The 27,582-nt window shown below is 32.5% G+C and overlaps 3 protein-coding genes across 3 annotated transcripts; all 3 read right to left on the reverse strand.

Moving 5' to 3' along the window:
• Positions 1-60: 60 nt before the first annotated feature.
• On the reverse strand, positions 61-12,864 carry LOC132739847 (uncharacterized). The gene is made up of 10 exons (XM_060727661.1): positions 12,779-12,864; positions 11,831-11,986; positions 10,831-10,899; positions 10,513-10,572; positions 8,592-8,648; positions 5,770-5,823; positions 4,856-4,924; positions 2,907-2,975; positions 2,034-2,102; positions 61-134 (listed from the first exon to the last, which is right to left on the reverse strand). The coding sequence occupies exons 2-10, from the start codon at positions 11,868-11,870 to the stop codon at positions 61-63; spliced, it is 561 nt and encodes a 186-aa protein (XP_060583644.1). The 5' UTR covers positions 11,871-11,986; positions 12,779-12,864.
• An 8,897-nt stretch (positions 12,865-21,761) lies between these two features.
• Positions 21,762-24,510, reverse strand: LOC132739843 (ankyrin-3-like). Its single transcript, XM_060727657.1, has 2 exons — positions 22,636-24,510; positions 21,762-22,600 (listed from the first exon to the last, which is right to left on the reverse strand). The coding sequence occupies exons 1-2, from the start codon at positions 24,101-24,103 to the stop codon at positions 22,053-22,055; spliced, it is 2,016 nt and encodes a 671-aa protein (XP_060583640.1). The 5' UTR covers positions 24,104-24,510; the 3' UTR covers positions 21,762-22,052.
• An 895-nt stretch (positions 24,511-25,405) lies between these two features.
• Positions 25,406-27,277, reverse strand: LOC132739844 (uncharacterized; the record flags this gene model as incomplete). The annotated part of the gene is made up of 3 exons (XM_060727659.1): positions 25,406-25,866; positions 26,520-26,591; positions 27,071-27,277. Coding segments are annotated over 3 exons (645 nt in total), but the record flags the coding sequence as incomplete, so codon positions are not given.
• Between the last annotated feature and the right edge of the window lie 305 nt (positions 27,278-27,582).

Here is a 27,582-nt window from a genome sequence, read left to right on the forward strand (position 1 = left end):
TCATAAATTTTTGAGAAAGTTAGTTATTTATACGATTTTTGAAAACAAAAAGGTAAATATTTACATATTCTCCAGGAGATGAGGTGTATTCCTACTAAAAGCTCCCGCAAACGCTATAATCAAAATCCAAGACCCTACAAATAAAAAAAAATCAATTTGTTTTTTAATCTTTGCCTTTACAAACACAATTTTCAAACTAGTCCGGGTACACTTTTCTGAATATTGTTATGCAAACAGCATATACGATAAAGTTTTATAGGGAATATACATATATTTTAAGAGTTTTTTTAGAGGTTACCTTCTGCTTTCTGATTGCTCTGAAGTAAAACAAATTTAATAGATGTTAAAGCGATGTCATGTAAATAACAACCGAATTGTCTTACAGAACAGAAATTAACACAACATACATTTGCAGTCTGTATGATCTCATAACAATTTAGGGTAAATATGTACAGGTAGTAAAGCAAAAACAAAAAACAACAAAAAAACTGACAAAATGTCGACAAGAAAGATTATTTTAGAGAAAAGATTACTGCCAAACGAACTTAACTGTAAGAAAATGTAACCCTTTATGCATAGGGTATAGAAAATGATATTTAAAATTGCTAAAAATAGTGGTTAAAATTTCAGACATTCTTGCTGGAATATTGCGTACATTTTGTTTGTTTGGGTAACGAACGGCATGATTCTCCCTCGTGGTATAAGCTACATTGAGTTTCTAAGCTGGACATGGTTAGGGTGCTGTTTGGAAAAGAAGTATATACAGTTGTTTTATTTTTGACAATTTTTTCCGCTTATATAAAAGATTTTATTTGTCGTTTAAATCGGGCGTTTCTTGGATACGAATTCATTTGTACTTTGTCTGGGTCTTGCAAGGATAACCATTCTGTCGGTGGCATTTTTGCATTTTAGTTGAAACTGAAGCTGGGATGTGAATATGAATGTATCTAGAAAGTTATTTTGTTCACTAATGCGAAAAACAAACATGACTAAACGAAGATAGTCGGCTAGATATACATGACAGTTTTACATTACACATCTATTACAACTCTTTTCAAAATGTCAACACTGATGACGGATTATGGTTTCATTTAATTGCGCCTAAACGAAAAAAACCAACACAATATTTGTTTTGCTAAAAGTTTTTTTTTTCAAAACGGAGGGGCAGTTTGAAGAAGATAATACGTGTAAAGGCATTTAGTACTCAGGGTCCTGCCATTCAGGTTGATGTTTCTAAAGTCAAATCTAAAATGCAAAACTTTACAACACAGTTTTAAGTTCTTCAAAAACAAAAACTTTTAAAAGCGAAAAGCCGTCAAAGGTCTGGCCAATGTCAGATTGCTGCAAGACTTTCTTGAAAAGAAAAAACCGTCATGCTTTGCGATTCTCGTCTTTAACCTGGCCCTGGTCCCTGTTGTTTTTCTTATGTTTCAAAGCTAAACTCCCCTTCCAGGTCGATCGAAAATTTGATCAGCGCTAACAAACGTTTTCATAAAACACCTTTTAGACTATAGAATGCCTAGAAAGACTGGATACAGAGACAGAAACCGATATATGTTAGAGGTGAATACTATTTGGGAACTAATTAAAAAATCAGTGAACACATTTTACAAGCTACGATTGATTTGTATTTGAACACCATTCGCAATTCTCGGCACCAGTTCTTTTATGATTATACTTCAACAGCAAAAAAAGTGTTTTAATTCAATTACCCGCGCATAAACTAGAACCATCTATATAACATTTGTCTCTACCTAGAAGTCTTCAACATATTACTCATAAATGTAATAAGGTAAATAGATTAATATAAATGTGAAAATATTCCAAAAACGTGAATGAGATTTAATGTATAAATACATAATTTGAATATATATAGTCGACATGAAAATACATAAATATTTATAACACGCCATATATTGAAAACTAATCTTAAATGTTATAATTCATTTCAAAATATATTCAATTAACTTTCGAGAAGGGTACTTATTGACATGATTTTTTTAAAATTAGTTTTTGTGATGGTAAGTTTTTACATCTTTCCAAGTTGTTGTTGCATATTTCCACTAAAGCTACCGCAGACGATATTACCCGACTCCAAGACCCTACAAATAAAAAACAAACGAAATCATATTTATTTAGAATAATGAAATAACATTTTCATTCTTCTCTTTACAAGCATAATTTTCAAAACAATCCGGGTAGTTATATTTTCCGAACATTGTTATGCAAGCACCAGAGTTGATAATTGTTTCTAGGAAATATACATTTATAACTGATAAATTGTTTATTGTGCTTATTTTGAGGAAACATTCTTGTCTTGTTTTCTCTGGAGTAAACAAATTGAAAAGGTGTCAAAGCAATTTCATTTAAAATGCGGCAGAATTTTCAGAAATGTTCAGAACATTACACATTGTACAATTGCAATCTGCATGATCTTGAGTTAAAATTAGTACACCTGTACATATGTATGTATCTGGAGACTAAGATGGATTCTTATTTGAACATTCTTTATATTGGGCGACACCGGCTACTTGTTTGATATTTACTTTAACGGCGAAAGATTATTTTTCTTTCAACAATTCAAACACAAACTAGTTTCATAAGAACATTTGGTTTTAATCGAAGTATCTACCTAGAAGACTTTAACATAATACTTACAAATGTAAAATGGTAATAAAATAGTATAATTGTGAGAACAATTTTCATAAAGTGAATGAGAATTAATGTATCTATCATTAATATTCATCTAGTCGACATTAGAGTACAGAAATACTTCAAACACGCCATGTATTTAATATATGCCTAACATGTCATGAATATATCCTAAAATATATTTGAATTATTTTTGAAAAGGTGAGTAACTGATACGATTTTTTAAATTCATTTTTGTGAAGGTGAGTATTTACCTAATAACCGGTAGGAGATGTATATGCCAGCTAAAGCTGCCGCGACAGCTGTTACCCAGATCCAAGACCCTACAAATAAGAAACTAAATCATATTCATTTACAATTTTATTTTTCTCTTCAAATGTTCAAATAATCCGGGTAAAGTTTCCCGAATACTGTTATGCAATCAATATATATGATAAATTTTTATTGGAAATTATCATAATGATAATTATTATTTAAATGACATATGATTTTGAGAGCTTATTTAGAGGGAGCATTCTGCTTTTGTTTTCTCTGACGGAAAACACATTTAAATTAGATGTTAGAAGATAACGGCTGAATTTTCTTATTGTTCGGAGCATTACACATTGTACACTTGCAGTCTGCATGATCCTATAAAACAAATGAGAATAAGTAGAAAGGTAGTACATATAGCACAGAACTGACAAAATGTTGCATTTTGAAAGAAAGATTATCTTAGAGTGAAGATTAATACCAAACCAGCCTATGTGAGGGAAATTGAAACCTTTTTATGTATATATGTAAAGAGTATAGAAAATGATATCAAATATTGACAAAATATAGTGGTTAAAATTTCCGAACATCCTGCTGGAATATTGACATTGTGCACATTGAAAATAGAATAATAATCCACCAAGAAATGTGTTGGGTTAAATTATCCGGACTCATCGTAATGTACTGATGATAATGTTTTCAGTATGGTATAAACCTGCATGAGCCTCACGAATATCAACAAACTCAGAATTAGAAAATCTAGCTGTATTGTATCGAAATATCAGGACTCTTTCTTTAAAATATTTACATTAATTATGCTGAATGTTAAAAAGATTGGGTTGATGGTCATAAATCAGAAGAACATGCTCAAAGGGGCGGTAAAGCGTGATATAGCTGTGCTGTTTGTTGGTCATTACCTGATTTGAGTATTAGCTAATTAAGTTTGAGTTTGAAAGGACCCTAAGCCGGACATGGTGGGAGTGCTGTTTTGAAATGAAGTTTATACAGTTGTTGTTTTATTTGGAGCATTTATTCCTATCATATTTTTTTTATTTGTGGGCGCCGTTTTTATATGAATTTCATTATGAACTTGGACTTGGAAGGATAGTACATGTAGTTGAAACTAAATCTGGGATATTTAACGTTTTTTTTTTTTGTTTTTTTTTTTGTTTTTTCTTTAATATTTATTTAATTTTTCAATTATGAATGAATCTAGAAGGTAATTTTGCTTTTTTATTGCGAAAAACAAACATGAGGAATTGCAGGTAACTAGGTACACATATATGATAGCTTTACCTTGATACCATATTCATTACAACTTATTCTATTTAGCTATGTTTAAAGTGTAATATGAAAATGATTGGTATAAAATCAGATTATGTCATTGAATTACAGATTTATATAAAAAATAGGCAAATGATGTACAGGCCTTTTATATGTAATATGGTACGTATAAAGACCAAATGATGCGTCAGTAAGTTATTCTTTGGGTTAACAAATTCAAATGTGGATTTATTTCGACTGAAGATATAAACCATGCCGTCGGCCTTAAACAGCTCATACCATTCCCAAACCGATTTGAATGAGGGTCTGCTTGATTGAATCCCCTTTCTTGATAGATAAGCAGAAAATGCTCACGTGTGCTTCGACAGTATCCAAATAACTATGCAAGTACTTTTGCAAATGTTCACTAATGACGAAACATAGGTTCTTTTTTATACATGTAAGCAACAATTAAAACAATTATTTGGCTACAAAGTTGTGCAAAAAATAGCAACCTGTTTAACAAAAAGGGCTATAAGTGTGAAGAACGTTATGAATTCTATTTTATTTACAACTCAGGGTCCAGCCATTCAGGATTGCTGTTTCTTCAGCAAATGCGAAATTTTACAGCAAAGGTTAGTAACTGATACGATTTTTAATTTATAATTTTGTGAAGGTATGTATTTACCTGTTAACCGGTAGGTGATGTATATTACAGCTAAAGCTGCCACAACCGCTGGAACCCAGATCAAAGACCCTTCAAATAATAAAACAACATCATATTCGTTTAGAAATAAAATAACAATTTCATTCTTCGCTCTACAAGCACATGTTCAAATTACCCGTGTATAATTTTCCGAATACTGTTATGCAAACAATAGAAATGGTAAAGTTTAGTGGAAATTAACATAATAATGTTATATCAATGACAGATGATTCAAGGAGCTTATTTAGAGGTTACATGCTGGAATTTTCTTCTCTGACATAAAACAAAGTCAAATAATTAATTAATTAATTAATTGATTAATTACGATTTCATGTAAAAATCGGCCGAATCTTCTTAAAGTACATACATTCAAACATTGTTTTAATCATTGTTGTATTTTGTATTGTATAATTTTGATGAATATTCAAGAAACGCAGGTTGATGGTAACAAACCTGTAGAACATATACAAGGGGCGACATAGTGTAATACTGTTTGTAAGAAAATGTTTGTGAATTCAGTATAGGCTATAATATTGAGTTTGAAAGGGTTCTAAGCTCTACATGTTGAGGGTGCTGTTTGGAAAAGAAGTTTATACAATTGTTGCTTTATCTTTACGATTACGCTTAGTAGATAATTATGCAAAAGCGAACAATTATTTCTAATGCAATAAATCAAGCTTATACTGGTTCCTGTAGAACATTTGGTTTTATCCAAGGTAATTACATGAAGTCTTCAGGTGATGCTGGGCCGTGTGGGGTTGCGTTCATTGAACACCGCCCTTTCCTGTCGGTCTTCTTTCATATTTAAAGATAATTTACAAATGTAATATTGTAATAAGATTATTTGTACAGCTTAAAAAATAAACAAATTTATCAAATATTATTTTTATACTCACTCCATTGGTTCGATGTCAGAAAATGTAATACATAAACCAAAAGTAGACACGTGCCTGAAACAGACATGTACAGATGAGATATTACATAAATCAGTTGTAAGAAATATAAATGTGTTTTTAAAAAGTGAATGAGAATTAATATATAAATACATCGTTTAAATATATCTTGTGGATAAAGAAATACTAAAAACACGTCATATATTTGATTTATACGCTTGAATTGTCATAGATATATTTCAAAATATATTTGATTTATTTTTGAGGTTGATTGATGGCACAAATTTTATACCTCCCTTCAAAGAAGTGGTGGTGTGTTCCTTTGTATTTGTGTCGGTTGCTCGGTCAGTCCGTAGACCAAATGATTTCCGCTCAATAACTAAAGAATGCTTAGGCCTACGAACTTCAAACTTAATATTGGGATTGGTCTTGGCCAATTAATGATCCATTATGATTTTTGGGTCAAGGGGTCAAAGGTGAAGGTTACAATGATTCTCATTGATTTAAGCATCAATGCCAAATTGACCGTGTAGGTAAAACAAGTTCTGATCAATTACTTGACAAAACATAGAATGTTGGCCCTCAAACGTTGTATGTTCATTAATCTTTGGCGTCAATGGATCAAAGGTTAAGAAGGTATAACAGTTACTGGTCAATAACTTGACAACCCATAGGCTGTTGGCCTTAAAACTTCATAGGTTCATTGGTCTTGGCAAGTAGATGACCCCTATTAATTTTTCAAGTGGTCAAGTCAAGGTCACATTGACATTGTAGCTAAAAATGCTTTTCTAGGTCACATTGACCTTGAAAGCAAAAACGGTTCCCGATCATTAACTTGACAACCATTGGTCGGTTGGCCCTCAAACGTGGTAGATGCATTGTTCTTGCATATCAGACAGGATTATCTACCGTTTACACCGGTGCTAGAAAGCTCTTTCTTACACACCCCATGTAAGACAAGTCGCGTGCTTTAAATGACGTCATTGACGCGCGCCATTTATGAATGAATTGCGTCTTTGGATGACGTCATTTTACCGTTATGAATGAAGTTGTAAGTTCATACGCTACTTTAAGAAAAAAGTGCGCAATGAGAATATCAGTTTTCATAATTTCTGTTCTGCAAACAATTGATATCTTATGCAAGAAAAAGAACCAAACACCGGCTGTCGGTACGCACGGGAATATCTAGCTCTCGGGTAACTGTTTAGCGGAAACTCGGCAGAGCCTCGTTACCACCGTTAACAGTTACCCTCGAGCTAGATATTCCGGTCTGTACCGGCAGCCAGTGTAAGATTCATATAGTATTAGCCAAAAGAGGATTGATTTCGGGGGTCAAGGAGTTAAGTTCACAATCAATACCTTTACAACCATGGGCTGTTGGCCCTTAAATTTGTAGGTGCATTGCTCTTGGCAAGTAAATGACCCCTATTAATTTTGGAATCAAGAGGTCAAAAGTCAAGGTCATCTTGACCTTGTAGGTAAAACGTTTTCTGATCACTAACTTGACAACTCATGAGTCCTTGGCTCTCAAACTGCATATCTGCATTGGTATTGGCAAATAGATGACCCATATAGATTTTGGGATAAAGAGGTCAAAGGTGAAGGTTACAATGATTCTCATTGATTTAAGCATCAATGCCAAATTGACCGTGTAGGTAAAACAAGTTCTGATCAATTACTTGACAAAACATAGAATGTTGGCCCTCAAACGTTGTATGTTCATTAATCTTTGGCGTCAATGGATCAAAGGTTAAGGTCAAACTCACATTGTAGGTAAAAACGGTTTCTGATCAATACCTTAACAACCCTTTAGTTGTTAGCCCTCAAACGTCGTAGGTGCATTGATATTGGCAAACAGATGACCACATTTGAATTTAAAGATATGGGGTATAAGGTATAACAGTTACTGGTCAATAACTTGACAACCCATAGGCTGTTGGCCTTAAAACTTCATAGGTTCATTGGTCTTGGCAAGTAGATGACCCCTATTAATTTTTCAAGTGGTCAAGTCAAGGTCACATTGACATTGTAGCTAAAAATGCTTTTCGATTAATAACTTGACAAGCCATCGGCTGTTGCCTCTCAAACTTCGAAGGCAAATAAGTGACCACTACTGAATTTAGGGTTAAGGGGTCAAGGGTATAGGTCTTATTGACTTTGTAGGTAACAAAGGTTTCCAGTCAATCACTTAACCACCAATTGGCCCCTGGCCCTCAAACGGCGAAGGTGCAGTGGTTTGGTCAGTAGATGACCCTTTGATTTTGCAGTCCGGGGGTCAAACATTAGGTCAAATTGACCATGTATGTCAAAACAGTTTCCTATCAATATCTTGATAACCCATGGACCATTGACTTTCGAATTTCACAAATGCATTGCTTTTTGTCACAAAATGACCTCAAGGGATTTTAGAGTCAACAGTTGGATGTCAAAATAACATTGACCTTATACGTAAAAAAGGTATTTGCCTTAAGTCGGTTGATATTTTATTAAACAATAGATGCTTTTGGTATACACATGTCAAGGTTGAATGTAATATAGTAAATTGGCTGTAATTAAGGAAGCCTACGTGATTCATAAAATTTATGCATATATATTTTGGTAAGATTTACGATAACTTTGGCATAAAATTGCTGCATACAACCTTTACGGTTACAATGACTAAGTGAAAAGTTATGACCAGCAGATAACCTTTATTGATTTTTGATCACTAGGTCAAAAGTCAGTCACTATAACCTGGCCACATCACTTATTGGCTGCCAATAGGGGCACTCATACAAACATATTTTGTTTAGATTCATTTTTGTGAATAGAAGGTAGGTAATTACAGGTGATGTTTATTCCCGCTGTAAGTAGCACAAACGCTATAATCCAGACGCAAGTTTCTACAAAAAGAAAATTTATTCAAAATTATGAAATAACATTTTCAACTTTCCCTTTACAAACACAATTTCCAAAAAAAAAATCCTTGTTCAATTTTCCGAATATTGTTACGCACACTTCAGATAAAGTTTTATAGAAAATGAACATATATAGATGACAATAATTATTGATTTAAAGGCTTATTTAGAGGTAACATTCTGTTTTTAAATTCGCTGGAGTAAAGCAAATCTTATTATTTGTTAATTTTAAAGGGATTTCATGTAAAACAAAAACGCCCGAATTTTCTTCAAGTACAGAAATTGACACAATATATACTATCAGTCTGCATGATTTTTCACAAAATGAGTAAACCTGTACAGGCAATTAAGCAAAATACATACAAAATGTCGGCTTTTGAAACAAAGATTATTTAAGGTAGTACACCCCTAATGGGCACTATAAGGAATTGTAAATTTGACAACATAGGACAGTTATATGCCTTAAATGTCACCTGTATGCAAAATTTAAACAAAATTTACCGTGTGGTTTATGAGTTATGGACATTTTTCTGAACTAAAACTTTGCCATTAGAAGGGATTTTTTTCAGAAATGAGGAAACTCTAAATAATCTATAATATCATCATTATGAAAAATGTTTTCCTTTTGCTCATTGTTAAGAAATAAACAATGACATATAGGTAACAAATTAAACAAGCAAAATGATTGTTTTTAAACGAAATGTTTTTAATATGTATAAAAATGTAACCCTACCCCACCCACTTTAAACACTAATTTGACCATTTCCCTATGTAAAAAGCTTTATTTAAAATATCCCTAAAATTTTCCAAAATGAGGGGCTATTTTCAAAGTTTGCCTAAATTTTCTTTAATGTATATTGCTTGGTCTTGCAAAATATAAAATACTTTTACCGTTTAGTTTTTATTTTATTAAACTTTGAAAATATCTGGTATCATATTTGCTATTAAATTTGGCATTATTTAGTAAATAAATACCTACAATAATTATATAATTAAAATAAAACACTTTTTTCTTCCATAGGTTAATAAAAAATGTAAAAAAGAAAAAAAAGAAAGAAAAAAAATTGCCCCTTCTGGGGTTTGAACCCACGCCCCCTCAGCTTCTATACACTTTACAGTGATTTTAGCCTATTTGGATACTCTTCAAAGTGGAGACAGTGCATTAGGGGTGTACTACCTTAAGAGTAAAGATTACAGCCTATGTATAGGATATAGAAAATGATATTAAAGATCCTGTACATGTATGTGGTAATTATGGATGTTACAACAGTGAAATTTTATATATGTATACAATAATTCTTCTGAAACAATTTCCAAACATCCAAGAATATGTTAAATATGTACTGCAAATGTTCATAAACAATACAAGTAATCATTTAAATATATGCATTCATTTCTAACTAAGACTTTTAAAAAAGATAAATTTCTAATTACATCTCTTTATCTACATGAAATGTAAATTACTTAATATTTTTACCAATAATGCTCTTTAACGATATTGATATATCTTCATTTGCGCATAATACTTGTGATACAAAACCATAAACATTCAGTTACAGGATCTTTAAACATGATAGAAATAAAGCGGTTACAATTTTAGAACATCCTGCTTGAATATTGTGTATATTGAATAAAGTAGAATAATCTACCCATGTTATTACCTAGGTTTGAATTATTCGTACCTGTCTTGGCACATCGTAATGTAGTGACTACAATTGTTTCAGTATGTTTATCTCCAAGTGTCTACCTGGAAGTCTTGTATAAAACACTCACAAATGTTATATTGTAATTTGATCAAATGCTTAACTAGAAAGTAACCGATTGTTTACAATGAAAATCTAATACTCACCCCATTGTCTTGCTCCTGATGCAAGAAAAAGTGATACAATAACCAAAAGTAGAAATGCGCCTGAAGTGGATAAAACATAGAGTAATAAATTTAATAAATTATGAGAAATATAAATGTGAGGCAATTTTAGAAAGTGAATGACAATCACTGTATGAATATATATTCCTTTATATCTAGTCAACATTAGAATATCTACAAAGATACATGTACTCCAAACACATCATTTATTTATTATATAATATATGTCTGAAATGTACGATTTATTTTTGACAACACGATTTTTGTTAACTCTTTTTTTTTGTGAATGTAAGTATTTACATTTTATCCAATCGGTGATGTATATTCCCACTAACGCTACCACAAAAGCTATTACACAAACCCAAGACCCTACAAATGAAAATATAAATCATAATTATTTCAAAATCATCAAATAACATATTCATTCATCCAGTTTAAAGCAAGATTTTCAAAATATACCGGGTACACTTTTCCGAATACCGGGTATTGTCATGCAAACAACAGATTTGATAAAGTTTTTTATATGAAATTTACATAGTAATCTTATATAAATGACAGACAATTTTAAGAGCTTATTTAAATTTACATTCTCATTTCGTTAATGGGTGTTAAAGCTATTTCATGTAAAAAATGGCCGGTTTTCTTGAAGTACAGAAATTTACACATTGTACACTTGCAGTTTGCATGATCCCATACAAAATTGAGAGTAAAACTGCACAGATTTGACAAAAGTGTACAGTAAAGATTATTAACAAACCGCCTTTTCTGAAAGAAAATGCAACCTTGTATGTATAGGTATAGAAAATGATGTTATATATTAATAATTTTATAGTAGTTACAATTTAGAACATCCAGCTTGAATATTCTGTACATTGAAAACAGAATAAGCATCCACCGCAGTCATTACCTAGGTTTAAACTATTCAGTCATTTGTACCTGTATGGACACATCGTAATGTAGTGATTACAAGTGTTTCAGTAATGCATTTCCATGCTTAGAATTTCCAGAATTAGAGAATATAGATATATTGTATCGAAATATCAGTAATCTTGCTTCAAATTGTCAAATTGTATGAACTTCTATGATCTTATAAGGCTAACAATATTGTAAATTGTTGATTTTTAGTTGACAATAAAGCTAGGATGTTTTATTTCATGTTTGTACAAAAATAACATTGACAATGTAGTAAGCAGATGGGTCATAATGCCTACACGATGTGGTGTATTTTCGTGTTGTTTTTTTTTTGCAATCAAGACAAATTTCTAAATGCAAAATATAATAACATAAGCCTGATGTTTACCTGTCAATATTGGCCCAGAATTTTGTTTGATGCCGGTCATCGCCAATAATTTCCAATGAATGCTAATGTACCAAAGGCAAAAAAATTGAAAGGTGATTTAACAGCTGAAGCGTTCCATTCCAATTCGATATGTTGTATTGTCTACATTCATTTGTTCTGTATAAGCAAACATTTTCGTATGATTTCATTACAGATTATAATTATTGTTTATATTGCGATATTTTACATGCATTGTTCAGGGTTTTCCAAACTATAATTTAAATATATGTTAACGGTTTATTAGTTATTACTAATATTTATTAAACCTTGTTATCTTGAAGTTACATCCCGAAACTTCAATAGATATCAGGTAATATTTTTCTGATAATGAAAGTATCAAAACACTTAATGTTGTATGTAACACTATAATAATTGATTAAACAAGTAAGATATTGTATAAGTATATATTTGTCTTATATTTCTTTCTGTATTATGCCAAATTCCATCATCCTTTAGTAAAGCATTATAACAACTTATTAATTAATTAATTAATCAATTCTTAAAAAAAACATTCTATAAAAGTGTCTTCACAATTTAGAGTGTTTCTAGTTTCTTTATAGCGTAACCTTAGCGTGATTGCAGAGAAGGCACAAGGCATCGGCAGATGATTCGAAAACATCGGGTGAAAAACAAACAAAGACCAGTATTAATACTTGCGGGACTAGTTGCAAGTGTCTGTTTTCTTTAATAAAAATAGCTTTTCCTGATCTCCAACATGCAACCGAGCTTAAAGGTTTAACTTGAGTGATAGTGCCATGTTTAAATATCAGATTCTATTTCAATTTTTTTTATTTACCTAATGAATAACAACGTGTCAATAAGCCAGTCTATAGTCTAAGGACGGAAACCAAATTTAGACAGGTAACCAGAGAGGTATAGGGTATAATTCATCGCTGTTCCGTTACTTACCGTTATTCATTTTTCAACCGATTGTTGACTACATGTCTTTAAGAGTCATTATAGATAGAACATCTGTAATGAACAACCAACACGAATAAGTGTAAACTTACATTTTTAAAGTAAAAAGGGATTGATTTGAAGAGTTTAATGCAGTGTTAAGTCTCAGTCGGAGCGCATTTGTGGACAGATTAGGCTAGGTTGATTATGTTAATATTTAACGCGAATCTGTCGCAACAGACAAATATTGATTTAATCAGAATATCAAGCATGATATTACTTTGTGAATTTATGCATAAGGTTCTAACTTTTTCACAAAAAATTACAACTTATTTAACGAACGAGCACATGCTAAGAACAATTGCTTAGTTCTTCGAATATTCAAGTGTAATAAATAATTGTCAACATTACATGTGACCGTTCACATCATTTGGGGGCGTATTTGACGTGCAGCATCAATATTTAACTTGTACATTTTATATTGCAGTATAATTTGATGCACGGTTACCATTCAAATGCTTTGTAATAAATCACCCGGGCATATCGACCTTCGCGTAAAAATTGAAGTATTTTTTCTAAATTAATTGTGTTTGCATAATGACTAATAAAAAGCGTTTGTTTCTAGGTAAACTATTTATTAGATTTATATGAGACGACATAAGCTTATGAAACAGAATTTGAATTCTAACGGAAACGTCATCAAATACATTTTCCATAAAGCTGCAAGACTAAACATTTAAAAAATTTATTCAAGGCTATGTTCGCTTTGCTAGCAAACATTGACTATTTTTTCCAAAATAATCAGGCAAATTTTCAGAATCAGTTATTTTAAATATGAAAATTATATTTAATTATTTATATCCTATTATCAAAGCAGACACATTTCTTTAAAAAAAAAAGTTTATTGTAAAACAAAACTGTTTTCAACGGATTGAAGAGTTTCTATTTTCTATAGACGTAAATGATAAAGAAGAATATTTTATGTTTAATTCTATAACTGAAGCCAAATTTATAGTTTCGTTATTGAAATAGTGTATTTTTAATCATATAGCGTATATATCTTCAAATGTTACCGATATTTTTTTATTTCATAATTACCTCTAAATTGTCTCATATATAAATCCATTTGTTGTCCTAGTTTGTTTTAACACTCTATCAGTGGATAGCGAGGAAATCCCCTATTATCTGCCGAACGTTTTTTTATTGCATTGCATGTTTTACAACGTACGTTAAATACAATGATAGCAGTCTTATAGTTTTTACTGTAAACAGAAAATCACAATATCAAGTCAGCTATGAGATAAAATATCTATCTGTATTCCAAAATGTATAAATGTATTTAATTATATTTTATTATATTCCATTTAAATCATGTAAATCAAAAATCTATTGCACACTGCATTGATCCGGTCGTTATATTTAAATAAAGTCTTTCGTTTAAAGTTGTTTGGATTGATTTGATAGCGTACATTATTGTATACATTCAAGGTCATACTGAAATGGTATTTTGGCAAACAGTTCTGCTAACCAAGTTGTTCTTTTATTTTTTTTTCTTCTTCCAAACTGAAATCTGATCCCCAAAGTTGCAACACCGTGAACTCATTGTATTGTTACATGTACTTGTATTCTTATTATAGTGTTGAAGCAATTAAGTTTAAGTCTATAAAAAGAAATCTTATTTAAGATATCAGCTATAATTTTTCGATTTTTGATGATTTTAAATTAAAATTGGTCTTTTGGTTTGAATATTTATATATCATGAGAAAACTAAAGAAAGTTTACTTGATTTTACTTATCTTTTTGGTAGTAAAATTTTGATTATTTAAATATATACTTGATATTATGTGCAATCAATATATGCAAAATCTTATCCCAATGCATTGTCAGTATTAACTCCCGACGGTATATATACCGCTAAAACAAACTATTCTACCGAGGTCCGGAGTGTCTGGTGTGCGTAATTAGTCATATCGGAGGGTGTCACAAAAAGCGACTAACTCCAGCACGATCATTGTAGAGACATATGGGAAAGCTCTTCATACGTATTTGTGCATTAAAGTTCACAAAAGTACTGAATATAAACTGAATATTATAATAAAAATAAAAAGTACATATCATTACAGCCCGATCATTACCCTCATTACATATGCTATGCATGAGCGAAGCACAGGAATATAATAATCTGGTCGTGCGTGATAGGGGACTTAGTAGTACCCAGGGCTCATTTAGACCTCACGTTTTCATAATACTAATATGCATAAGTTTTTTAATTAAAATCACTAGATTTATCTATTTGCCAAGTATTTCTAAATAAGAAATGTCTTGCAAATTAATATTTTTGTTCCAAAATATTATGAATATGTCTGTTTGTAAATAATGAAAATGTTTGGTCCCAAAATTGGTCACATCAACGTCAACGTTTGGTCACTCTGTCGTTACCTGCATGTCAAAGTCTACTTTATCAACGTCATCAATTCCTATTGCCCGAACACTTCATATGAACCGTGTCACGACAAAACCAACATTGTGCGTTTGCGACCAGCATGGATCCAGACCAGCACGCGCAGTCTGATCAGGATCCTTGCTGTTCGCTATCAGTTTCTCTACTTGTTATAGAGTTGGTAAGCGAACAGCATGGATCCTGATCAGACAACGCGGATGCGCAGGCTGGTCTGGATCCATGTTGGTTGCAAACCCACTATCATGACTATGTTGGTTTTGTCGTGACGCGGCTCATATGTAGTTATACTAGTAGTTTGCTCTTCTGTAACAGAACGCTGCATTGTGAAATACGAGGGAGATAATTGGTCTATATCACCGTCTGTTTTTATTCCAATTTTCAAAAAAATAAATACTAGATACCAATGCAATTTGAATTCATATATCAGAGGAACAAAAGAAATCAATTATTGTGCAGCACATTGATACCTTTCTTGTGTGTATGGGCCAATCATAGAGGTTGACCTTCAATAAATAATCTGACATGTTAATCTGTTAATTGTCGTTTAGGGGCACAATATTTAAAGAATTATAAAGGAACATAAAAATGTGAAAAGTATTTAGTATTTTCTGACTAGAATTATTATCTGAATAATCAGGCTTTTTAAGTTTTAATTCAGGCAGCATGATTGTATCTTAACTATGTTTAAAAATGACCTAGGTTAAAGTGTTAATCTATTTCACACTTGCCTGTCACGACATTTCACAATAAAATTTAACTACTTGCCCCTCACTGCTTGTAGGTGTAAAAGGCATTGTTTATGATGAAGATGGCAATCCAGTTGAAGGTGTAGAGCTTGCTATCAAAGGGAGGAAATCTGTTCTTTCAGGTCGAGGAACCGTGGTGAATACTTCAGGATACTTATGCCTGGCACACACACTATACTGGTAAATATCTGTCGGTTTTTAGTAATTGGTAATTCCTTTAATTAAATGAGCCGTGTCATGACAAAATCAACATAATGCTTTTGCGACCAGCATAGATCCAGACCAGCCTGCGCATCCGCGCAGTCTGATCAGGATCCATGCTGTTCGCTTACAAACGCATTAAGTTGGTTTTGTCATGGCGCGGCTCATTAATAATAAAATTGAAATATATGAAATTTGGTAATATGTGTCATAGGAAGAATGTCCAATGTGGGAAAGTTGAGTCATAAAATTGCTTAATTGTGAAAAAATATTTGATACCTTTTTCATACAAGCCGTAATTTTAAGACTCATTTCCGGGACACTTTTCATTTGGAGGTGGGGCATTGATCAGCAAACGTATTTTTTTAGAATTTACATAGTGGCATACAACCTATATTACCGGTATTTACAACGTGCAAATTTAATGACACCAGAAACAAAAGACAGAATGTCAATAATTATTAACAGTTTTTCGATTTGTTTTTAGTATTTAGGCATCATTAATTCAATCAGTCACAGAATAGAATAAAGCTATGTTAAGTAAAGACAATAAGCCTTGTCGTTTACCTGAAACATTCGCTGAATCTTGTAGATTTCATCACCTCATATTTAGCGGTAATTTTCACGGTGTTTGACCATTAATAACTGCCTCCAGGCGGATAAGATTTATACTGACCAGTTGTTAATTACAGTGTATGACACCTTCGCTCAGGAAGCCACAGGGGGTAAACAATTTATCTTTTAATTGATCCAAATTATTGCTGATAATTGTTTGTTGGAAGGGGCACTCGAAGGATAAGTGTCACCATTGCAATGCTGTAAGGGGAAAATCGTTCGTTTTTTTTTTTACCGGGACATTAATCATCTCCGGGACACCTGCGGGACAGACATCTTATTTCCGGGACTGTCCCAGACATCCTGGACGTTATGGCATGTATGCCTTTTTAAACCTTCTTTCAGGCTCTTCTGGCATTATATTTTGATTGGTGTGAACTATTTTTATTTCCTACCATGCGACACAAATATAAACAAAAAGATGTAACAAATACAATAAAGTTTGACAATAAAACGAGAGGAAAATCTGTATGTTTTTATTCTAGAATGACAGCATATTTGTCATTTCACATTAGTTATTGCTGTTCCATTTGATAATGTTTTTTTGAAAGATTGGGAAAAATAAGTGAATTAGCCTTTTGGTATGAGTCCTATTGTCTGACAGTATGCCCCATAATGGGTCTGGTAATCTTACCTGTGATGACAACATGTGAAGTTGGCCATCTGTGGTTAAGGTTGTCTTCTTTAAACTATGTGACCCTCACCATTGTGAGTTCAAATCCTGCCAGGGACTTTGAATTATTTCATGTGAGCTAGCTTAGGGAACGTTGGTGGTTTTACTCAGGTGCCTGTTTGTGCTGGATATAGTGCATGGAAGGGGGCCTAAGGTCTTCCTCTACCAGTAAAACCGGAAAGTTACAAATATGACCTATTCTGTGATGGTGTGACATACATGTAAAACCCAACCCAAAAATTAAATCCACAAAAAACATTGAAAAAGTATGTTGTATATAACATTTGGATAATATCTCATTTACCAAAGACGGTATTCTATTTAAATGCCTTTATGGTGGTTTTAATGGTTGGTAACTTACGAAGATATATAACTTAAGCCTAGAATTTTAATGAACTCTACCCTTTGTAAATGTGTACATGACTTTTGTTTTCCTACAAAGTACTAAGCAAAGTCAATGGTGGTGCTTGTAAAGTAGTTGGGACTGATGACGCTTTCTTTATAATTAAGAAAATTTATATGTAAAAGTAAATTAATAATACACAGCACATAAAAATATTCATTGCAATAATTCAACAAAAAATTTAAAGGCCCTCTGAAATGAATTAATTTTTTCCTTCTGCAAAAAGGACATATATATGTTTTTACATGTTGCAATGATAGATTTAGAACATGTGAGATGCTTATCATTACTTGAAAAAAAGTGAATGGGATATAATTTGTCATAAAGGTTGCAAAATATAAACAAAGTAGTAACGGTATTTTGAATTCCATACAAAATACTAAATTACCATAATTGTACTCTGCTAAAACGCAAAAGAAGCGAAAGATGTCTGAGCTGTGTGTGACAAATAAGTAAGTTTTTGGAAACGGTATCAGGACACCAAAAATAAAAAGTCTTTGAAAAATAAAAAATGATAGCATTTCTAAAGGCTTGAATCAGCTGTGCCTTTAAGAATATAAACTCTGATATATATATATCATATGTTTCAGGTCAAGTATGAAGGTTATGCTTCAGTGTCAGAGACTTTCAAAGTTGTAAATGGAGAAGTTACTCGACTTGATATTTTTCTGAAAAGGGAGACAAGTGATACCAGTAAAACAGTTTCCATATATAACTTCCCTTTGATTGTACCTCTCTTATTTAGCATTATGAGAGTGTTTTGATTTTTTTTTTTTATGCCTGTTTATTATAAGAAACAACATTCTAAGCTTCATTATTCAAAGAATAGGGAGAGTTACTGTACTTACCTTGGCATTGGCATCACCACCACTCTTTGGTTTTTTGCTTGTAAGTTGTTATCTCAAAAGATACTGAAGGGGAGGGTTAAAGTGTTTGTCCTTTGGCATACTGTACAATTTCTGCATAGCAACACCCTTTGAGAGAAAATTTTTTTGTTGTTGCTAAGATGTGTTGTAGAGATTTAAATAATTTGTGAAGTCATATATTGGGAATAGTTGATATTATTGTTGTTAAGAGGTGATTTTTTGTTCTACAGATGGCTACTCTGTAGGGCTTTCACTATATTTGTCTTTGTAAACACTGTGTGATTGTTGTGCACTAATGGTCAAACATAAATGTGTGTGTAATGTTCACATGATGTAACACTATGTATGTAATTACATTAGAATATAAATGTACGTGTTTCTTAGGCTAAGACAATAGTACATGTAGTAGCCGTGAATATATATTATGTACCTCTTTGTATTGATTATATTTTCTAATGATTTGTGTATAGTATTGTAGACTTTTTAGTATTTTGTAAAGTGTCAGTTTGAAATTTCAAGTGAAAGGATATATTTACATTAATGGTAATGATAATGATATTGTCTGTCTATTGTACGTATGTATTGTATTGTATTGTATGTTCTTTAAGTGACATTATGTTCATATTTTCGTTGTAAATCGCTGAATAACTATATATTTCAAAAGATTGACTGTTATAATGGTATTAAGCATCACCTTAGTGCAATAACTGATTAACTGCTTTTAAATTTAGAAGGACTTTTTCTGTTATTACACTAAGACAATGATTGCGGTAATTGACCACCAATAGTGAAAAATGTTGAAAAAGTATAAATCTGTCTATATGTATAATATGTAAAGACTGCCCCAATATTTATTATAAATGAAATCTATTAGGTAAATTTTGATTGATACTTCTAGAAATTTCTCTTTGTAACACAAGTTTTGTATCGTTAATGTGAAGCAAATTATAAAACTAAAAGGAATTATGGCAAAATGTAATTCAAAACTATTTGGACTTCCACCTGTTCACTCACGTTTTACCCTTGGATGGTCAAAATGTCACTTGAGACAGTGTCAAAGTTTAAACAACCAGTTTGTTTGCATAACATTTGTGATAAGATTTATAATGGTAACATATAACAGAGTCTGACATAACTAAGTGCATAATATGTAACTTAAACCTCAATATGTATTGAGTGTATCTTGTCTAATTCTATATCGGTTTTACTATGGAAAAGTAAATATTTTTTGTAACTCCTGCACACTATGATTCATATTTGAAATTTACTAAAAAGAAATAGAGAGAAAGAAACCAGTTATGTTTGACTTACTGGAACATAACTGTAAATGTGGCATATTTGAAGATGTAAATTATTTAAAACTGGGACCATTGAGGTCTGACTCAAAATTAAACAAAGAGCTATTATAATATTTATTACAGTTTCACTTACAGACAAAAACTGAAAACGTTAGTCTTTTGAGATATAGAAATTATTGAAAAAAGAATCATTAAAGTCTGACCAATATGAAAAAAAAATGAAAATTTTACAGCCTCAGTTTGATTAAGAATTTTTGTAGACATTAACCACACATAAATCATTGCTAAAAATAAGACAATATGTGTCCCCTTTTTGGTTAAAATTAAGGAAAATAAGATATCAGCAATTTTGTACAAGATTAGTTTTATGTCAGACTGACAGACAGACAGATAACTTTCATATTGTATGGGTTTGTCTGTCAGTCTGTCTGTACACAATAGGAAGTGGTTGTATCTCTCCCCCCCCCACGGCAGCAGATACCGTGTTATGAAAATTAATTGCATGTTCTAAAAATTAAAGTCTTCAAATTAAGTGGACTTAAACAATACAAAAAAAGTATTCATTTGTTTGGTAAACTCTAAGATGGAAGAGAAAATACTGTAACATTATAATTGTAATTATTTTTTAATACTTCATGGGGTGGGGTGTGCAGCTTAAAGTAAATTTTTCTGTTATTTACTGAAATGAATGTATAATAATTCTGTTTTTATATGTAGACATAATAAAATGTTACGGAGACATATACTATTCTTCAGTTTTAAGTAGGATTTTAACCGTTTAGCAATGATTTTTCATCAGGAAAATTACGAACAGCCAAGATATAACTTTATGAACTATGCTTAGATAAATACGATAAATACATGTACATATAATATTTTTGTCAAAACTAATTGTTAGATATGTTTATTGATGATTATCACCATAACTCAGGAAAATTATCTTAAGATCAAAGTTTAAGATTAAGATGAATAGTGTTGATAAGCTTTTCAATTTTGGTAGTAGCCCATATACGCTGTTTCCAGTTATTTTTATGAATGTTTCCAATAATTCCATAATTGAACAGCTAGTTTTTTGCCATTTATTTCTATCAACCTACAATTAACACATGCAGATGTGATGACTTTTTGTTTCTAGTATACAAGAAATTGACAGTCAACGGTATCTTTGTCCTATCATTTGTAAGAAGAACTTAGTTTTCTCTAATTTAGATGGAATTTAAACGCTTGTTATTAATCAGATGATGATGATGATGATCATACTTTGTTGATTAAAATATAATTTTAAATATCAAAAGATGTGACGTTTGCTATATTTTGTGAATTTCCTGTTTTGCATGAAAATAAAAAAATCAAAGTTTTTTATTATGTGTTTTCTACAATTTTTATCACCTCTGAAAGCTGTAAGATATTTATTTGCCGTGTTCCTTTCTTCCGTTGACCTTACGTTCATACGTCACAAGTTTGGGCATTAAACTTAAACTGTATCAGCTCTATTTGTGGTTAAATCACATTGTGAAAAGAGCAGTGTTCACAAATCTTTGACAACAAATCAAAACTTTTGCACATTTGAAGAGTGTTGCCCTTCGAAATTGTTCATACCTAAATTTTCTTCGGGGCTTATTTCAACGGAAGAAAGACCTGAGATAGTACTAAAATTTCACAAATGGATAGCTCTTATTTAGGAGACGTGCATTTCATAATATAAAAGTATGTTTTTTAGCAATTGTCTTGATAATGTTTTATACATTTACTTTTTCTGAGGCATATCTAAAATGGTTTTGGATGTATCAATTTCAAACTCCACAAATGGATTACCAATAACAAATGTTTATCGTTAACGATTTTAAAACATTTACATTTTATAATCACAGTTTTTTATATTTGTTTGGTCCTTCATGATCATTGATACAAATATTTAAAGTGTTGAAGACTATGTACTCCGTAAGGATGTACTCAGCTACGGGCTTGACATACACTGCACATCCGAATATACACATACACTGAGCCTGCGATTTGCATATGTTTAGTTTTCGTTCTCATAGTTGTCGAAGGATATCCCTATCCCAGATTGTTCTACAAAGTAAGGGTCCGTTTGTTGTATTGCCTCTAAACACTTTGACAAATTTTTGGTTCTCCTTGTCGAGGCTTTAAGTATGTGTAGAACTGTCTCGCCTTTCTTCGTCATCATACGCACATCTACTTGCCGCATCTTCAATAGTTCGACGATGATATCATAATTTGCTGTTTTGCATGCAAGGTGAAGAGGGGTGTATCCGCGTTTGTCTGGTAGATTGACGATAACTTGCTGCCGATTACTCAGTAGCTGGACAATCTCCAAATCGTCTTTGTAAACAGCCGCATTTAATGGTGTATACCCATTTTTCTCAAATACATTTGGATCTGCAACATCGAGAAGCAACTGAACGAGTGCAGTTTTTCCATATACTGCTGCAAGATAAAGGGCCGTCCTTCCATATTTATCTTTCATGTTAGGGTCAACACCAACCTCTTTCAGAACTCGCAATATGCTTTGGTTATCTTTAACTACAGCTATATGATACAAAGACATGCCTTTTGAAATGGGCTTAAAATTATGAGACATTGTGAAGCTCCGGAAGAAATGTCCTTTTCAATAATTTCTTTCAATATTTTGGAATGTCCAAGAACAGCCGCTGATTGACACGGATAGTCATTTTTATGGTCGCGTTTATTGACATCTGCCCCATTGTTAAGTAATAGTTGCACTAAATCGTTACGCCCCATGTCTGCTGCAATGTTCAATGGTGTTCGCTGAAACTTTCCACCTTTTACATTCACAGCCGCGCCATGGTTTAAAAGCACGCGGCACATTTCCACTTGGTTCCATATCACAGCTTTGTCAAGAGCAGATACATTATTCTTGTTTCTATAATTGACATCAACACCACTCCTGAGCAGGCATTCAGCAAGGTCGACAGAACCTCTTTTAGCTGCTGTGATTAATGGACTATTTCCATGTTGAATATGTGAAGGGAAATCATATCCGTTCTGGTTCTGTAACAAAAAGTCTAACAGTTCTAAATCTTCATTGACCGTTGCTATTTGTAAGACATCTTCATTTGCTCCCATACCATGAAGAACTAGTTTCTGTACTAAACCTTTGTTTCTATCTCTCGTAGCTAGCAGCAAAGATATATATTTTTCATTTTCATTCAGAACTGACTTGTTTAGACATTCTTGAACCAAAAGTTCATTTTTCTTTGCCAAAAGGATAGATGGCAGACACATTCCCATTTCATGTCGTTCAACCTTGATGCAAGTTTTAATCTTCAATATTTCAAATGCGTAGACTAGTGAATTATTTACACGTTTGTCCTTTTCTCCTTTCACCCAGTTTTCGACAAATTTTTTAATGAAATCCTTATTGTAGAATGCGTCATGTTTAAGTACTGAATTGTTCATTAGGAAGTGTGAGCATATTCTTGTGTTACCGATCCCGCCATATTTCACGCGAGGTTTAATAAAGAAATCATTGTCAAATGGGAAGTCTTGTGTATCATCTTCTGCCATATGTAACAATTGGTTAAACTTCTCAATGAGCCCATTGAATTGGTACTCTTCAATATAAATGATCAGGTCGTCTTTGAAACAAGGTAGGGTGGTCTTGACGTATTTCATTACGAAATCTTTAGATGCATGCTTTATAATGGTATCAGCATATTCTCTGGCACAAACAATTCCGACTACATCACTAATCACACTATGACTGAACGAGTATTCACCTGTTTTAGTACTAAACACTAGGAATTCGTCCCTATGGCTATCCAAGCATTTCTTTATTTCTTTTGCCTTCTTATGAAATGGATACCCGAATTCTTCTTCTAGCTTCTGTAATTGTTTTCTGTTATCACCAATATTGAAATTGTTTATCGCAAGTTTTTCTGGTGTCTTCAACCAAACAAGAACCAATGGTATAAATTCGTCTTCATCCTTGGAAATATCTTGAATAAATTTCTGAAAAAACTCAAGAGGGGAGGAAAAGAATTCAATATCTTTGGCGAACAAATGTCTGATGATGCAAACATGGACGCGCATTCTGGAAATCCAACAGTGAGAACTTTGTTTGATGTCCTGGTGACCCTTTCCCACTGTGTTTCAATGGATTCATGCATGTATGAATTCGTTTCAATTTTCCTTTTGTTTTTCATAAGATGTGCTTTCAGAATTTAATACTTCTCCTCTGGGGTTAATCTGGAAGAAAATAGAATGGTGACATTTTTCCCATTGAACATATCAGCTCGATCGTGCAGTTTTACTTTTGCTTCTTGCATTATATAATGGCGAGTAGTTATCACAAATGACAACTTTCTTTGATTGGCTGCATTACGTATGTCAATAAGGAAAACTTCCCACTTTTTTAACAGATTTTCGTCCAGTACAGCATTTCCAAATATATCGTCAATCAACACAGCAGTGTAAACATCAAAATCTACTAATCTTCAATCATCTAAAATCTAAAATGTATCAGTCCAATGATAAGAAACACATTTAGGTACAATAAATAAATTAATTATATCTATAGACAAAGGCAATTTCGTGTTGTGAGGATAGTCTATATACCCTTAAAAGTATCATTTATTTGGTTCAGTTCGTTCTTCATGCATTATTTCACTTAGGGATCTTACAGCGCTTTATGTGGAATAGACCATTTAAGGTTCAATATTCGATGCCGTTTGAACTGTGGATTCATTTTACCATTTACATGTTTAAAATGGCTAGTTCTGCTTAAGCTGGTATATAGGAGGAGCGAACATTAGCTTGTACCTACCCTACCGTCCCTTAACAGAGATTGCATCATTCACAATTTTGCCGTTTTTGGACGATCTTTAGGATTACATTTTTCTTAGACAAGAAGTATTATTAGGAAGGACAATAGATCATTCAATTTGTTGTAGATGTCATAATTAAATATCTAAGAGACTAATCTTTCAAAACAAGAATGATATCGTAATCACACAAATAACACGACCACTCTTCACATATATGTATATTTTAAAAAAGATATTTCAAGAAAGCCATACCATGAAGATTTTTCTGTCCAGGTGTCATCCTCAAACTGAAGTGTTCTGAAACTTAAAAGTAGATTTCTATTAATCAGTATCGCGTATTTCATCATGCAGATGCTTGATTCTGCATCTACACCTATCAAGACAAATATAAAGATGTACAGCAAAATTGACCCAAGATGCTTTGTAATACATTATTTTATGACGGGAAGTTCCGTATGAATCCAGGCTGCAATTATAAATGGTACATTTATCGTAAGCCAGTTGTCACTGTTATTCTACTATTTATGTTAATATTTTGATCTTAAAAATCTACATGCCAGAGCGTCTTGGGGTGGCTTTACCCCATCCCCGAATGAACCGCGTCTGATAACTACACGAACGCGTTATTAGCATGAGCATGGATTTTTATGACTTTATCTGTTTTTATAAATTCATATTACACTCGTGAAGTGGAGCTACAACAATGTGAATCACTTGATAGTATAACTTACTGTTTTTGGGAATACTTTTAACATGCTTTATAACTTCATCATGTTTATCCGACATTTCTGCCAATTGTTGTCTGTTCTCTACGGAGATGGTCTTAAAGTTTGCACTAAGATCTTTTAACTCGTTTGCCATGATTTCTATATCTCTAGTTTGTGCACTGTCCATCTGCTGCCATCTATCTATCTCTTGCTGGTAGCGTTTTTCGGCTTCCTCATCCAATGGGGCTGTTTTCATATTGTCTAGTTCTAATTGAAGATTTGGTACACCGTTTTGAAGATGAGTATTAAGCCTTATCAGAACCTGTAAGTAGCATTAGAATAATGATAAAGTTATCGGGTACTGTTCGCGTTTGTCGGGTACTGTTGCAACATTTTCAATTTTGCCGTTTTGGGCTTTCTTTAGTGATTCTTAGTGATTCTTATTTTCTCCATTCTATGAGATGTCGGTTGCACAGCAATGTCTATGTCTATTGTGAAGCATTATTATATCACAGTTGAATGAGTTAATATAATATATTGCTATGTACGAAAGCCGAATTGTTTTGGAAGTAATTATTATAATCATTTTGTAACAAAATTGACTTTTACGAGACTACTTTCTTGTAATAATGAGAAATAATTTGTACTTGTTTCAGTTTTTTATTTGTTTATCTGTTTTTGTTATCATTCAAGTCACACTATGCCGCTATCTTAGCTTTATGGAATTATAGAAAAGTTGTTCATTTAAAGCCAGGTCCCGTTGCACACATAAACAATGCAAGCCTCACACTCAACTCAAGGATCTTCACTGTTTTATTTTGTATTTTAATGTTCATAATCTGCTTAAAATGATATGCTGAATGAAATAATCTATCATGTATCATATTGTTGTTTGTTGATGATTTAACTAGTATTTATGATATTTTTGTTTAAGTATTATAATATTGCTATTATTTACAATGATAATGATCATACCTGCACTATGTCTGTCCATTTCGTGTTGAAGTCGTTTTCTGTTAATGCAGATGTTGAAGATGTATGAGCAAACTGGAAAAATCCCTTTTTATTTGAATTTAATGCAATACATTTGTCTTATAAAATATTAATTATATTTACTTTCCCTAAGCTATTAAGTGTTTTTAAACTGTTCATTCATTTGAAAGTTGGGGCGTCCGTGGCCGATTGGTTAAGGTCGTTAACTTCAAACCACTTGCCCCTCACCGCTGTGGGTTCGAATCCCGACAGGGACTTTGGATTCTTTCATGTGGGGAAGCTAGCCAGCTAGCTCACGGAACGTCGGTAGTTCTACTTAGGTGCCCGTTCGTGCCTGAAATAATGCACGGAAGGGCACCTGAAGTCTTCCTCCACCAGGAAAGCTGGAACGTCGTCAAATGACCTATACTGTGTGACGTAAAACCCAATCAAAAATCATTTGAAAGTTACATTGTATTCGTCAGTTTAAGTACACAAGTGAATTATAAAGTTTATACTAAAGTCTTGTATCAAATGAAATTTTGGGGTTTTACCTCATTACGATATGCCTTGAAACGCACTAGGTCTGCTTCAATGGAGGTATCAGTCGGTGCTGGCGGTGCTGACCAGCATGGGTCGTTGCTTTTTTGCAACCCACAAATATTCCTTAGTAAACAAGATAGCAAGGAAATATAAAAAATTGCTGATGTCGGGGCATTGGATGACAGCAAAACATATTGTTGTTTGTTGATGATGTTTCTCTATGACAGCTTCTTTAAGATTTTCTGGTGTTGCTTCAGACATGCTGCCAGAGGAGATGTTTTCTCGTCAAAGATTTTTCTGAGAACCATTGTCCCTCGTCGACCAGTATGACTTGAATCCGCAAGTAGTACATCTTTTTTCCTGAGTTCATTTTTGTTAAAGATCTGTCATTCGAATGAAACCAATCTTGCATAAAATGATGTTTTTGATTGAATCCACCCTGAATAATAAAATATGTAAATCGTGTTCATTGTTCCTTGTGACCTCACATTGAAATACTCATCCTTGAAGAATAACAACAATT

Source organism: Ruditapes philippinarum, unplaced genomic scaffold (assembly GCF_026571515.1).
Source record: "Ruditapes philippinarum isolate M1 unplaced genomic scaffold, ASM2657151v2 ctg5816_1_1_1_1, whole genome shotgun sequence".
In the NCBI taxonomy this organism is placed as follows: domain Eukaryota; kingdom Metazoa; phylum Mollusca; class Bivalvia; order Venerida; family Veneridae; genus Ruditapes; species Ruditapes philippinarum.